Consider the following 15300-nt stretch of genomic DNA (forward strand, 5'->3'; position numbering starts at 1 on the left):
GATACCTCAAAACCCTTCCTGAAGTAATTCTGGTATGCTTTTATTTTTGATTGATTTCATTCTTTGAGCAGTTAATTTTATTGATAAAAGTTCCATGATAAAACACCCACAGGAATACTCATTATTGTATTTGATCAGAATTCATTATATACTACTCACACTGTTTCATCTCGCTCTGAATTCAGAAACATTTTGGAAATGGAGTACAAAATGCTCACATCGTACTCCTTTATTATTCCAAAATCCTGAAATCATTTTTGTGATCTAATGACCTACTGTAACAGCCAGTCCAGGTGAATTTACATGTAATATAAGATTGGATGTTTTAAGATGGAGGAGAACAAAGGAGATTCAAGCATAACAGCCATAAGTGAGTTCTCTTAGTTTTCAACCTCTTCCAGTGCAAATAACAGGCATTTTTCTTATAGCAAAAGATGTATTGAACCATGAACCAGATTGTTCATTCACCGTAGTCAGTTCAACAAAACATTAAAAACCTTCCTAGGATATAGAAATTATTAGTTATACAGGCAGCTTTCCACACACACACACACACACACACACACACACACAGCCCTTAGCATAAAGACAAGACATAGCAGTTTGGTTCTGAACTATAATCAACTTCCTATAAGTTTAGGTGTAGCAAAAAACTGCAGTGTGTAGATATCAGCATAAATGTAAATGTGAAAACTTTTTTTAAAAAACCTTCAAGACGGGGCGCCTGGGTGGCTCAGTCGTTAAGCGTCTGCCTTTGGCTCAGGTCATGGTCCCAGGGTCCTGGGATTGAACCCCACATCGGGCTCCCTGCTCCGCGGGAAGCCTGCTTCTCCCTCTCCCGCTCCCCCTGCTTGTGTTCCCTCTCTCGCTCTCTCTCTGTCAAATAAATAAATAAGATCTTTTAAAAAAATAATAAATAAATAAATAAAAAACCTTCAAGAGCATGAACTGACTTGAAGTTTCAGAGGTGCCAGCAGGACTATATTGAGAGATGTTACAAGATGCATTGTTCCCTAAATGGTATTGAAAATCCTACTTTGTGACTGTAACTGTCTGAAGAGCAATCTACCTCATATAGGGAAGGCAAAGTTGCATCAAAGATTGTAGCCAGAGAGCCTCCCTTTTGGGACCTTTTTGATCTACTTTTCTTTAAAACTACTGAATTTTGGGGCACCTGGGTGGCTCAGTCGGTTAAGCGTCTGCCTTCGGCTCAGGTAATGATCCCAGGGTCCTGGGATCAAGTCCTGCATCGGGCTCCTTGCTCCGTGGGAAGCCTGCTTCTCCCTCTCCCACCCCCCCTGCTTGTGTTCCCTCTCTCGCTGTGTCTTTGTCAAATAAATAAAATCTTTAAAACTACTGAATTTTTAATACCTTGATTTGTACTTTAAATACCCAAGACTGGAGGATAACATGCAGTGTTTCCCAAACTTATTTAACCATAGACCTCCACTTTAAAGAAAGGCTATTAAAGAACACAATTTGGAAATTACTGAAAGAAGCAAGAGTCTACTTGACCAAGCCTCTGGACCACAAAGACATAATATCTTCAAAAGGATATCATTAACTACACTAAATACTGATTCTGAAAACATATTTGTTTTAAATAAATATATTTTAAAAGTGAATATACCATTAAAATATTTCTCTTTCTTCCAGAAGAAAACAGATAAGTAAATGAGATTAATACCCTAGTAAGATCCCAGAGTGTCCATAGCGCTGTATTTGAAGATAAAAGAACCCTTAATTCTTTATCAGTTCCATGAAGGAACTAAAAATGGGTTTTCTAATATCCAGCACACTTGTGATTTCTAAGGGAAAATACGTTCCAGTTAACTGTAGTAACTGTTTTAGTTTTCCCCAAAGCATCTGATTTACCTGTACCCATGTGAACAGGTAAAAGTTTAACTGAAAAGAGACAACTCAAGTTCAGCCTGCTCCCTCTGATGCAGCACTACGTGTGAGGCTTATCTCTGAGGATCACGTCACTGGCAGCTAGGACAACACAGCGGGGCTGTGAGGCACTCAACAATTTTCACTCGTTCCGCTGCCTAACTTGTAGTTCAGCTTGCTTCCCTTTTCCAGAGTCCTAAATTCACAAAGTAAGATTTATTACCATAGACAAAGAGGCCATCAAATGCCTTTCCCAGCCACCACCATTCACGGGAATTTCCTTAGAATTTCAGCTTTTTAAAGTAAGATTTAGTCCTGGGGTGCCTGGGTGGCTCAGTCGTTAAGGGTCTGCCTTTGGCTCAGGTCATGATCCCAGGACCCTGGGATTGAGCCCCGCATCGGGCTCCCTGCTCGGCGGGAAGCCTGCTTCTCCCTCTCCCGCTCCCCCTGCTTGTGTTCCCTCTCTCGCTGTCTCTCTCTGTCAAATAAATAAATAAAATCTTAAAAAAAAAAAAATAAGATTTAGTCCTGATATATTACAAATGCCTCAGGGAAATATTCTGTTTACTCATTTGTATCCCACAGCAGATCAAAAAATCCTTGGGAACTGCGGACCTTGTTTCTTTCAGTTACCATCTCCAGTGCCCAGCACAGAGAGGGTCAGAAACTTGGTAAACGTTTGTAGAATGAATAAGGAGTAACATTAAGATGTATAAACTAACCTATAGCTTAGTGTGAATGAAAGTCTTCAGGGCCTTTCCTGAGAAGTTTCGGGTAGATCATCAGTTGCATTGAAAGAGTTAAGGTAACCCTGAAGAGGGCCGCCTGGGTGGCTCAGTCGGTTAAACCTCTGCCTTCAGCTCAGGTCATGATCCCGGGATTCTGGGATCGAGCCCTGCATCGGGCTCTCCGCTCAGTGGTGAGTCTGCTTCTCGCTCTCCCTCTGTGATCTCTCTCGCTCTCTCTCAAATAAATAAATAAAACTAAAAAAGATAGCCCTGAAGAGAGCCTGAGAAAGGCTCCTTTTCAGTTCTGTCTGGAAACATCATCATACCATGGATCAGTCTAAAGGAACATCGTTCTTCAAAAGAAACCCCATACTTCAGCTGAATGCCATATGAAATTATCTTCTCATTGGAAGTCCCTCTACAAAAATCTATTTCAGTGAGACATTAACAATTGGCAATCCTTTATGACAGCAAAGTAAGACCAAGAAACAGGGACCTTAATCTTTCAGACTTCTTTTCTAACCCTAGAATTCCTGGTATGGTACTCAATCAATTGCTAATGCTTGAATTAATCAACAACATAAAGAAGCTGGATTAGCAGAAGGTTATCCAGCCAATGCAAAGGATCAATCATTAAAAACCCAGTTTCTGGAGTCAGATAAAAGTGAGGTTGAATCCTGGCTCCACTGCTTACTCTGTAAGCCTGAGTTTCCACATATGAAAAGAAAGATATTTATTAAGCCTATAACGTGGAGTTGCAGTAAGGTTTAAATAGGAATATATACAGTTCTTTGCACTGGGCCTGGCACACAGTTAGTTCTCAAGAAAAGTGAGCCATCATTTAGAAACCTAGATTCACATTCCACCACTACCTCCCTATGTATCCTTGGGCTCATCACTAGGAAGAAGCCAATGAAAACAAAATTAAGGGCTCTCTAATGCTGGAATTGTCAATCATAAATAAGGTAAAAGAAAATGGATCAAAACTTTTTGAAAAATAAACGCCTTAAACAATTCAGATATTTTTTGGCTTTGTACTTGAAGCTTGCATATGTTTAATCACAAATGACTCAGCATCAGAATATCAAAATGAAAAAGCCTGAACAGGCAGACTTCAGGTATTCTCAAATACTTCAGTGCCTGTGGTGAAGGCTGGACTTTATGAAACACCTGTATATGTTGGGGGTGGGGGCGCAGGTCTCTGTATTAAATGGCTTAAAGACAATCTTGTTACCTTTTTTTTTTTTCCACAGATGAGGTTAAATCTTTTTTCTTCCTTAGACCTTAAAATTTATCAGTATCAGCTCTGTATAGCATAGCATCCAAGTAAAGGTCACTGCTCAATCTAGCAGCTGTGTTATACAGAACCATTACAAGTGCATAGGCAGGCACCCAGAGCGCAGGCTGGTTCTCTGTCACCACCTACCCTGTGGTGGGCACCTTTGTGCAAGGGCACAGCCATACACAGCAGTCATGCAGATAAGCACAAAGACCTTCAGTATTTAACTGGCATACCTGTATAACTATTTATACAACATACACCCACACATACACAAACATGACAAAGTTGTCAGGATTTAACTGAGTAAATGAAGAAGGATATTCATCAAAAAATGAAAATACAGAGCTTCAAAAAGTTCAAGGGAGCAGGTTCCTGTCCCCTCCCCCACCCTCAGCTGGCCAGTACTGGGATACTGTAGCCAACAGGAATTTGGGGGATGGGAGGTAGGTAGAGGCTTCAACACTGTAAAACTCCGATCCCTGGAATAACTATGGCCTTTCCCCAATAGTTGCTCACTCACACACTCACTCTCAAAATGAAGATAGGAGAAAAAAACCCACAGATAGCAAATGACCTACTCACCTGAGTCTGCAAGAACAGGGGTAAACAAACTGTTGTCTTGTTTGAACTGCATTAAAAATCTGTAATCCCAGGCAAGAATATACTATATGCTAAAGGAACCAGTCTGAAAATGTTGACTGTCAATTCTGCCTCCTTGAGCTTTTCCCTACCAGATACCCAATGCTCATATAAAAAATTATTTTTTGTTCAATATTGCATATGCATATCAATCCCGCTGAACTTTACAACAGTTGCCTTCCATTAAAAATAAATACAGGACATTACATTTCTAACACTGTGACCTGAGAAACACCATAGTTCAAGAGCTATTTAAGGAACAGAAATTCCAGGTTAAATATGGTGTATTATCACATGTGCAGAGACAATGTACAAGAATATTCATTGCAGCACTGTTTATATTAAGTTTGGAAGTAATCTAAATGGCTATTAAAGAGAATGCATTAGTAAAGTATAATACATTCATACAATGGAAAACCTTGAGTTAAAATGTAAAGATTTTAAGCTACCAGTTCAAATTGAGGTATTATGTGGATAAACTGCAAACAATGCAGAGTAGAAGAAAAGCTGCAGAATGATACATGTAATACTATTTATATAAGGTTTTAAAACTCCCAACATTACCTCTGCCTTAGAATTTGTTGGAACAGTCTTGCATGTTCCTTGTATGTACACTAAATACCTAAGGAATATTCACTCTAAAAATAGAAAAGGTTAAAAAAAAAAAAGACTATTAATCATATAAAGTTTCCCCAATGGCAGGGAGGAACCTTATTTAGTACTGGAAGTCACTTAACCCTTTAAGTCATAAGATGTGTGCTCTATCTCCATTCTACTACTCACCAAGACGCTATTTTACCAAGCCTCAGTTTGCTCACCTACATGGGGTTGATAACACCTGCCTCGCAGGTTGAAGTGAAATAATGCATGTAAAAGAGTTTATACAAAAGGTCTTGGACTTGTTTTTTGCCTATCAGTCAAGAGATCACACAATAACGCCCTACAGGGGGAAAAAAAAATGTTGAGTCTGCACTTTTTCATTTAGTCTCGTATATGGTTAAATATGACAAAGAACACAACAGGAAAGGGCAACCCCTCACCTTCCTCCTCCCAGTCCCTGATCTGGCTTGCCTCCTATGCTTTCTATATTTGGCACGCATTGCCCCCCCGCAAAAAAAAAAAAACAAAACAAAACACGAAACCGTGACTCTTGCAGGGCTCCCTTCGGAACTCCCCGTGATCTTGGAATAAATCCCTTTAATCTCACCAACCCTGCCGCCCCTCACCACAGACACCCCTCTGCAGCCCCGGAGGCAGATGAACGAAAACCCAACGGTCATGGCCACATAAGAGACCGTAAAAATCACAGTGCGATGTTGTTGGGTTTGAAAGGTTCTGTTTGTTTTCAAAAATTAAGAGGAAAGTATACCGTAGACTCTTAAACCCTACTCTTAGAAAGAAGATCTGGGCAAATAAGTTCTGCGACTTGTTTCCAAACACACCGTCCCCACATCTGGATCCAATACAAAGCCAGGCATACCGAGGCCCCTGGAGCGGCAGGCTGCGTTTGCAATGGGGCAGACCCTCCTCTCACACCCTCCCGCACACAGGCACCCACCGAGGCGCACATGCCGCCGCCGACACACACTCCGCACGCGGGATGCTCTCAGAGGCCCCGTGCCCGCTCTCCCCCCACTCCCGGCTGGCGCGGCGGGCTCCGCGCCTCACCTGTCTTGAAGACCATCTTGTCATCGTCCTTGGACCCGAAGGTCTTCAGCATGGCCACGAAGAGCACCCCGCAGGCGTTCTGGATGCCGAACACCGACCCATTGCACCACATGGCGGCAAACATCACCAGCCAGCCCCAGCCGCCCTCGGGAGGCTGCGGGGGCTCAGCGCCCGCCGGCCCCGTCAGCTCTACCTCCACCTTCTCGACGGACGCCTCGGGGCCGTCCGAGGGTCCCGCGCCGGGCAGCGGAGCGGCCCCCACCGTAGGCGCGGGGCCCGGTGGCTGCGCCTCGCTCGTCCCCCGCGCGGCGGCGGGCTCCTCGGGGAAGGGCACCATGGCCCGAGGCGGCCCCCTCGGGCGCCAGGGGAGCGCGAGGGGTGCGAGTCCCCGGCGAGCTCGCGGAGGAGCTGCCGAGCGCCGAGCCCGCGGGCTGGTGAGGCCGAGGCGAGGGCGGCGGAGCCCCGGGTGGGCCGTCAGCGCAGGGCGCGGAGGCTGCCGCGAGGAGGAAGGCGGAGGCGAGCGAGCACCTCACAGCCCAGGGACTCGGGCCTCCAGTGCACAGCCCCGCACCCGCCACTGCGTCGGGGGCCCGCCAGCAGGCTCTTAAAGACGCCCCCCACCCCGCTGGCTGGGGGCGTGGCTGGAGCGGGACGTGCCCCAGACTCTCGAGATGATTGGGCTTCAGGAGAGCGGAGGCGGGGCCCACCCGCCTGGAGGAGCCAAGACCCAGGTGCCCGCGGGTGGCCGTCTCTGCGCGCGCGCCTGCGGCAAGGCCTCCTCCTACCCAGTAGGGGGTCATAGATGTGTAGGTTACCTCGCCGCAAAGTGTTAACGGAAGGAGCGCGAATCCTCCTAGGTACAGGCTGGGTGTGTCATCACACAGCAGTACGGGAGCTTCTTTAGCCTTAGCTCACTGACAGCTTCACAACCAAACTAACATTGCCTCTTTGTTTTTGTTTTGCTTTTTGGCATTCACCTCTTATTACTAATTATAATATATAAGCTATGTAATGCCACCTGCTTACCTAAAAGAAAGTCAGAAGAGGACTTACTGAATTATTTCTCCTGCTTTCATACACAATTTCCTATAAATACTTGGCACATTAAGGATGCCCATTTTGGGGCGCCTGGGTGGCTCAGTTGGTTAAGCGACTGCCTTCGGCTCAGGTCATGATCCTGGAGTCCCGGGATCGAGTCCCGCATCGGGCTCCCTGCTCAGCGGGGAGTCTGCTTCTCCCTCTGACCCTCCCCCCTCTCATGTGCTCTCTCTCAAATAAATAAATAAAATCTTTAAAAAAAAAAAAAAGATGCCCATTTTGTAAGACGCAGACTACATAATACCAAAGCCTTCAAATAACATTTTTGACAGCTGAAAAACATTACTTTTAAACTACAGCACAGTTGTTTTCACTTTAAACCTAAATGAGCACGTATATTCAACTCCTCTGTCTCCCCGAAGCATGGAGCAGCAATGTATGTGAAAGAAAGGAAGAATAGCCATGCAATATTGAGCACACTTCTTAATTTCTCAGTTACTCAGATTCTTCACTTCAAAGTCAAAATATACTAGTTATTTTGTGTGCCCACCACTACAGTGGAGTATACAGATGAGTGTGATTGATCATATTTCTTCCTCTACCTGTTAATAAACTAGTAGGAGAAAATCCTGGGTTAGAATAGGAGGCTCAGATGGTATTATAATACATATATAACAAATAGGAGTGGGATGGAACCATAAAATTCTCTTCAAAACACTATAGAAGAGCTTCTACAGCAAGTCGCCATGGAGCTGAGCCCCAAATCAAACAGGTAACTTGAGTGGGCAAAGATAGGGGAAGAGCATTCTAGGTAGAGAAAATTGCCTAAGCTATGGAAAGCAGGGTGTGCTTGAAGAACAGGGGACATAGCTCAAACAAAATGTGTCTTAGGGATAGGGTTAGAATAATAGACTAAGATTAGTCATACAAGTGCACCAAAATGAATGCACAGGATGTTAATCCAGCATTGTTGGAAAATAAGGAAAAAGTGGAAGCAAAGATATGCATCAGTGGCTGGTTGATTAAATACATACTACATAACCTCTAGAAGTTCTGTTGTTTACCTCTATTGACTTTGAAAGTTATCCACAACATTTTATTTAGCAAAGAAAGGACATCATTAAAAAAGGTATGGATTATAACACAAAATATAAAATAAGTATCCATAAAGTATATTAAGTCTTCCTCTCAAAACCCATAATCCCAGTCTAATCATTAAAAAAAAATTAGACAAGGGCACCTGGGTGGCTCAGTCAGTTAAGCCTCAAACTCTTGATGTTGGCTCAGATCATGATCTCAGGGTTGTGAGATTGAGCCCCTGATCAGGCTCTGCACTGGGCATGGAACCTGCTTAAGATTCTCTCTCTGCCCCTAACCCTGCTCCTGCAGGCACAAGCTCTCTCTCTCTCTTAAAAAAAATTAGGGGCACCTGGGTGGCTCAGGTGGTTAAGAGTCTGACTTCGGCTCAGATCGTGATCCCAGGGTCCTGGGATGGAGCCCCAGGTTGGGCTCCCTTCTCAGCAGGGAGCCTGCTTCTCCCTCTCCCCCTGCCCCTATGCCCACTGGTACTCACACACACTCTCTCTCTCTCTCAAATAAATAAATAAAATCTTTTTTAAAAAATTAGACAAGTCTCAATTGAGGGACATTCTATAAAATACCAGACCAGTACTTCTCAATACTGTTAAAGTCATCAAAAACAAGGAAAATCTGAGAAACTGTCAGATCCAAGAGGAACTGAAGGCAGTGTGACGACTAAATGGAATGTGGCATCCTAGATGTAATCCTGGAACAGAAAAAGGACATTAGGTAAAAACTAAGGAAATCTGAATAAAATAAATTATTAATATTGGCTCATTAATTGTAACAAATGTGGAATACAAATTAAGATGTTAATAAGAGAATTGGGTGAAGAGGTATGGGAACTCTGTATTATCTTTGCAATTTTTCTATAAATCTAAAACTGTTCTAAAAATAAAATTTGTTTTTTTATTTTTATTTTTTTAAATAAGCTCTAGGCCCAACATGGGGCTTGAATTTACAATCTTGAGATCAAGAGTCACATGCTCCACCAACCAAATCAGCCAGGAGCCCCTAAAGTTTATTTTTTAAAAGTTTGTGTATCATGATTCCATTCTTGTAAAAATACATATATATGTACGTAACAATTTTTAAACATGATACTGTTTATTTTTAAGTTTCACTTTATATATGATTGTTATATGTATAGCATATATAACATTATTTCTAAGCATTATATAATGTGCTTTATTTTCAGATTAAAGTTTGACATTTTTCACGGGGATTGATTTAAGAATAACTTGGACTTAAAGGATTAAAAAGTTAATGCCCACAAACCACTTAGACAGTGCCTGGCACACAGCAAACTCTTACGAAATGTTAGCAGTTACTACCATTATTATTACTACTGATGACATCGATGATTCCTTCCAGTGACTTCCCAATACCAGCATTTTATTGGAATCAAGCAATTTAAATGGATGTTTACATTTTTATAAATACAACTTTTATTTAATCACAAATATATCAAGTTAGGAAATTAAAATATGAAAACATTGAAATTTAGGAGCTTAGATGTCCTTGTCCTCAACTACTATGTTATCTATTCCTTAAAGAGAAATTTATTTCCCACCAGTTACTCTTTCCCCAACTCACAAAAGGCACCACTTAAAAAATCTGATACTAGGTCTACAACACAAATAATTGGAAAGATATTCCATGCTCATGGAATGGAAGAAGTAATATTGTTAACATGTCCATACTACCCAAAGCAAACTACAGATTCAATGCAATCCCCATCAAAATACCAATGACATTGTTCATAGAACTAGAACAAATAATCCTGAAATTTGTGTGGTGCCACAAAAGATGCTGAATAGCCAAAGCAATCTTGAGAAAGAAGCACAAAGCTCCCTAATTTCAAACAATACTACAAAGCTATAGTAATCAAAATAGTAGGATACTGGCACAAAAACAAACAGATAGATCAATAGAATAGAATAGAAAGTCCAGAAGTAAACTCATGCACATGAGGTCAACTAATCTATGACAAAGGAGGCAAGAATATACAATAGGGAAAAGACAATGTCTTCAATAAATGGTGTTGGGAAAACTGAACAGCTACATACAAAAGAATAAAACTGAACCACTATCTTACACCATATACAAAAATAAGTTCAAAATGGATTTAATTTTTTTTAAAGATATTTTTTATTTATTTATTTGACAGAGAGATAGAGAGCACAAGTAGGCAGAGTGGCAGGCAGAGGGAAAGGGAGAAGCAGGCTCTCCGCCGAGCAGGGAGCCCGACGCGGGGCTCGATCCCAGGACCCTGGTATCATGACCTGAGCTGAAGGCAGCCGCTTAACCAACTGAGCCACCCAGGCACCCCGAAAATGGATTTAAGATTCAAATATAAGACCTGAAATCATAAAACTCCTAGAAGAAAACATAGGCAGTAAGCTCTTTGACATTAGTTTTAACAGTATTTTTTTGGACCAGTCTCCTCAGGCAAGGCAACAAAAGCTAAAATAAACAAATAGAATTACATCAAACTAAAAACCTTTTGCACAGCAAAATAAACCATGAACAAAATGAAAAGGCAACCTGCTGAGTGGGGCAAGATATTTGCAAATCATACATCCACTAAGGAGTTAATATCCAAAATATATAAAGAATTTATACAAATTAATATCAAAAAACCCCCCAAAAAACCAATTTAAAAATGGACAAAGGACTTGAATATACATTTTTCCAATGAAGGTATACAGATGGTCAAAAGACATGTGAAAACATGGTCAACATCACTAATCAAGGAAATGCAAGTCAAAACCACAATGAGATATCATCTCACACCTGTCAAAATGGCTAAAATCAACAACACAAGAAATAACAGGTGTTGGCAAGGATGTGGAGAAAAGGAAAACCCTGTGCACTGTTGGTGGGAACATAAATTGGTGCAGCCACTCTGGAAAACAGTATGGAGATTCCTCAAAAAAATAAAAAATAGAACTACCATACAATCTAGCAGTTCCACTTCTAAGTATCTATCCAAAGAAAACAAAAACATTCAAAGAGATATATGCATCCCTATGTAATGCAGCATTATTTACAATAGTCAAGATATGGAAGCAACCTAGGGACGCCTGGATGGCTCAGTCGATTAAGCATCTGCCTTTGGTTCAGGTCGTGATCCCAGAGTCCTGAGATCAAGTCCAACATCGGGTTCCCTACTCGGCAGGGAGCCTGCTTCTCCCTCTGCCTGCCGCTCCCCCTGCTTGTGTGCTCTCTCTCTCTCTCTGACAAATAAATAAATTCTTTAAAATACATATAAAAAGTAAATTAAAAAAAGATATGGAAGTAACCTAAGTGTCCATCAGTAGATGAATGGGTGCATATATGTCATGGAATATTACTCAGCCATGAAAAAAGAATGAATCTTGCCATTTGCAACAACATAGATGGACCTAGAGGGTATTATGCTAAGTGAAATAAGTCATACAGACAAAGAAAATACTGTATTATTTCACTTATATGTGGAACCTAAAAAAAAAACCAAATGAACAAACAAAACTGAAACAGACTCATAGATACAGGAGAAACATACTGTTAATTACCAGAGTGGGGAGTGGCTGGAGGTTGGAGAATGGGTGAAATAGGTGAAGGGGGGATTAAGAAGTGCAAACTTCCAGTTATAACCATGGGGATGTAATGTACAGCATAGGGAATATAGTCAATAATATTATAATAACTGTATGGTGACAGATGGTAACAAGACTTATGGTGGAGGTCATTCATAATGCATAGTAATATTCAATCATTATGATGCACACCTGAAACCAATAGGATCTTGTATGTCAATTATACTATAATTAAAAAATTAATCTGACACAAAATCTCTCTCTCATTACCAACTTGATCTGTTTGGAATTATTGGCTCATTTACACCAGGGCAAATTATTCTTCTAGTCTATGGTCTGAGTAAAGGGCATATACTGAAGATTACCAATAAAAACAGAAGTTCCAGTCTAGTTAAGCCACAGATTGGCTTCTCCTTCATCTCCACTGTTTTGCTTTTCTCAAATTCCTAAGTTGGTGAAAGAAAAGATGTCATGATGTGAAATGAAATAATCAAACAAAACACTTTTTAAAAAATAATAAAGTGCCTTAAACATTAAAAGTCAAGAGTTAGGGGCACCTGGGTGGCTCAGTTGGTTAAAGCGTCTGCCTTCGGCTCAGGTCATGATCCCAGGGTCCTGGGATCGAGCCCTGCATCAGGCCCCCTCCTCAGCAGGAAGCCTGCTTCTCCCTCTCCCACTCCCCCTGCTTGTGTTCCCTCTCTTGCTGTGTCTCTCTCTGTCAAATAAATAAATACAATCTTTTTTTAAAAAAAAGTCAAGAGTTATTTTAGGTTTCTATGCTCCTTGAAAAAGATATTCTGGACCCCCAGTTGGAGGCTGGGTTGAAATCTTATTAAATCTGGCAAGTTTGTGCTTGGCATTTTGTTTTTCTATATCAAAGGGGGAAACTTGAATCAGATTTTCTTGTCTGAATGTTTTTTACAAGAAAGTTTTTACTTTTATTTTTTTTTAAGATTTTATTTATTTATTTGAGAGAGAGAGAGGGAGAGCTTGGGTAGGGGGGAGGGGAAGGGGGAGGGACAGAAGGAGAAGCAGACTCCTCGCTGAGTAGGGAGCCAGATGCCAAACTCGATCCCAGGACCCTGGGATCATGACCTGAGCCAAAGGCAGATGTTTAACCCACTGAACCACCCAGGCTCCTGAAAGTTTTCACTTCTAAATGCCAATAAGCCACTGACTGAAGCAAAGACTTGTGTGTGAAGAGAAACTACATTCTATTTCTATGTCTACACCTGCCACTAACTTACATCATGCTACTGGACTGACCTCTTGCTTCACGTTCTCCATCTGAAAATATGGAACTGTTCATATATAACTACCTCCTAATAATGGTATGTTCCTTAATGAGTTCCTATTTATTAAGCACTTGGTGATCATGAGATAAAAGGATTTATAAAATACAAAACATTATAATTGTTCTTTAACTCTAAATGCCAGCAGTAACTTCATGGTTAGGCCTTTTCATCTATAGTTTATATTAAACTTATTATTTATAGGAATGTCTGGGTGGCTCAGTCCTGGGATCTGAGTCCCACTTTGGGCTCCTTGCTTAGCAGGGAGTCTACTTCTCCCTCTGCCTGCCGCTCTCCCTGCTTGTGCTCGCACTCTCTCTGACAAATAAATAAATTAAATTAAACTTATAATTTATAAACTAACTATTTATTAAAATATCCTTACTTGACTCCTCACTCTAGTCAGAAATGTCATTCTTTCCTATTTAGGAGGGTCTCATTTTTTAGCTAAATGTTAACACTTTCCACTCTCCAAGAAATGTTCTCCATCTAGTCCAGTTCAGCATAAATGCTCCTTAAACATCTGAGTTGAACTGAATATACTAAATACTAAAGTACTAAGTTATGTGGTCATGGACTTCCAGTTATGCTCTATGAAATCCAGTACATAATACATGCTTTGAGGCCATTTTAATTACTGTTTTTTTTTTTTAAAGATTTTATTTATTTATTTGAGAGAGAGAATGAGATACAGAGAGCATGAGAGGGGGGAGGGTCAGAGGGAGAAGCAGACTCCCTGCTGAGCAGGGAGCCCGATGTGGGACTCGATCCCGGGACTCCAGGATCATGACCTGAGCCGAAGGCAGTCGCTTAACCAACTGAGCCACCCAGGCGCCCCTTAATTACTGTTTTAAATCTAGTGGCCAACAATAGCTTTGGACTGCCTTGGTGGCTATGGACAAATTCTAACACATAATCTTTCTGTGTCTCTATTCCCCAAATCACAAAATAGGTATAGTACTATCATGGTGATTATTTGGTAGGAAGTTGGGAACTGCTACAATAAAATCAAATTTAAATATGCATACACAGATATGTGACCTAGAAATCTTTTTGTGAATGCTTTGATTAAAAACACATGCACAGGGGTGCCTGGGTGGCTCAGTCATTAAGTGTCTGCCTTCGGCTCAGGTCATGATCCCAGGGTCCTGGGATCGAGCCCCACGTCAGGCTCTCTGCTCAGCGGGAAGTCTGCTTCTCCCTCTCCCACTCCCCCTGCTTGTGTTCCCTCTCTCATTGTATCTCTGTCAAATAAATAAATAAAATCTTTTTTTTTTTAAAGATTTTATTTATTTATTTGAGAGAGAGAATGAAATAGAGAGAGCATGAGAGGGGGGAGGGTCAGAGGGAGAAGCAGACTCCCTGCTGAGCAGGGAGCCCGATGCGGGACTCGATCCAGGGACTCCAGGATCATGACCTGAGCCGAAGGCAGTTGCTTAACCAACTGAGCCACCTAGGCGCCCCAATAAATAAAATCTTAAAAAAAAAAAAAAAAACACATGCACAGAGATTCTTCAACACTGACTTGTACAAATGATAAATGAGGATTTTAATGCTTAAAACTGCACTTTATAAATGACACTGAATCAACTCTCTGACCTCCACTTCCTCACCTCTTTTAAAAATCTCCTCAATCTACTCCTCCCCTAGAATCCCCTAATCCTTCCAAATCTAGGCTAATAAACTAGGGCTCCTCCTTTATATACCTCTACCCTAGGTAGGGGCCCAGGGCAGGCTGCCCTCACACGTACCCTCAGGGCATGTTGATTATTTTGATTTGAAGCTACTTAGGAAGGAGTGGTGCAAGCACACTCAGACCCTCCTCTGTCTCCCTGAAAGGAGGAAATAAATCTCCCACATGAAAAATACCCACCCTATACAAAGAAGTTAAAAAAAAAACAAAAAACAAAAAACCCTTGTCACCAGAGATAGGGACTTTAAAGTTGAGAAGCCATAAAAGAAAACCTTTTACTTTTTACTAATCCACTATCTTAGCCCAAATTCCACTTAGAATTTCTTTCTAATTAAAAATCCCAAACACCTCTTTTCCTTATCCTGTAAATTCCTCACAAATTTGTCTCTTTGTCTAAAATGTATAAAAA

At 41.4% G+C, this 15300-nt stretch overlaps 1 protein-coding gene across 2 annotated transcripts in view; it reads right to left on the reverse strand.

Annotated features, from left to right (window-relative positions):
- The window catches only part of SLC16A10 (solute carrier family 16 member 10), a 114250-nt gene extending 106779 nt beyond the window's left edge, over window positions 1–7471 (reverse strand). The window contains exon 1 of one of the 2 annotated variants that reach the window (XM_078054862.1): window positions 6208–7471. In XM_078054862.1, the coding sequence (XP_077910988.1) occupies window positions 6208–6544 (337 nt within the window). In that variant the 5' untranslated portion in view covers window positions 6545–7471. The remainder of the gene's footprint in view (window positions 1–6207) is intronic. The other variant, XM_078054863.1, reaches the window with a different exon arrangement.
- Between the last annotated feature and the right edge of the window lie 7829 nt (window positions 7472–15300).

This window comes from Halichoerus grypus, chromosome 9 (assembly GCF_964656455.1).
Source record: "Halichoerus grypus chromosome 9, mHalGry1.hap1.1, whole genome shotgun sequence".
Classification (NCBI taxonomy): Eukaryota; Metazoa; Chordata; class Mammalia; order Carnivora; family Phocidae; genus Halichoerus; species Halichoerus grypus.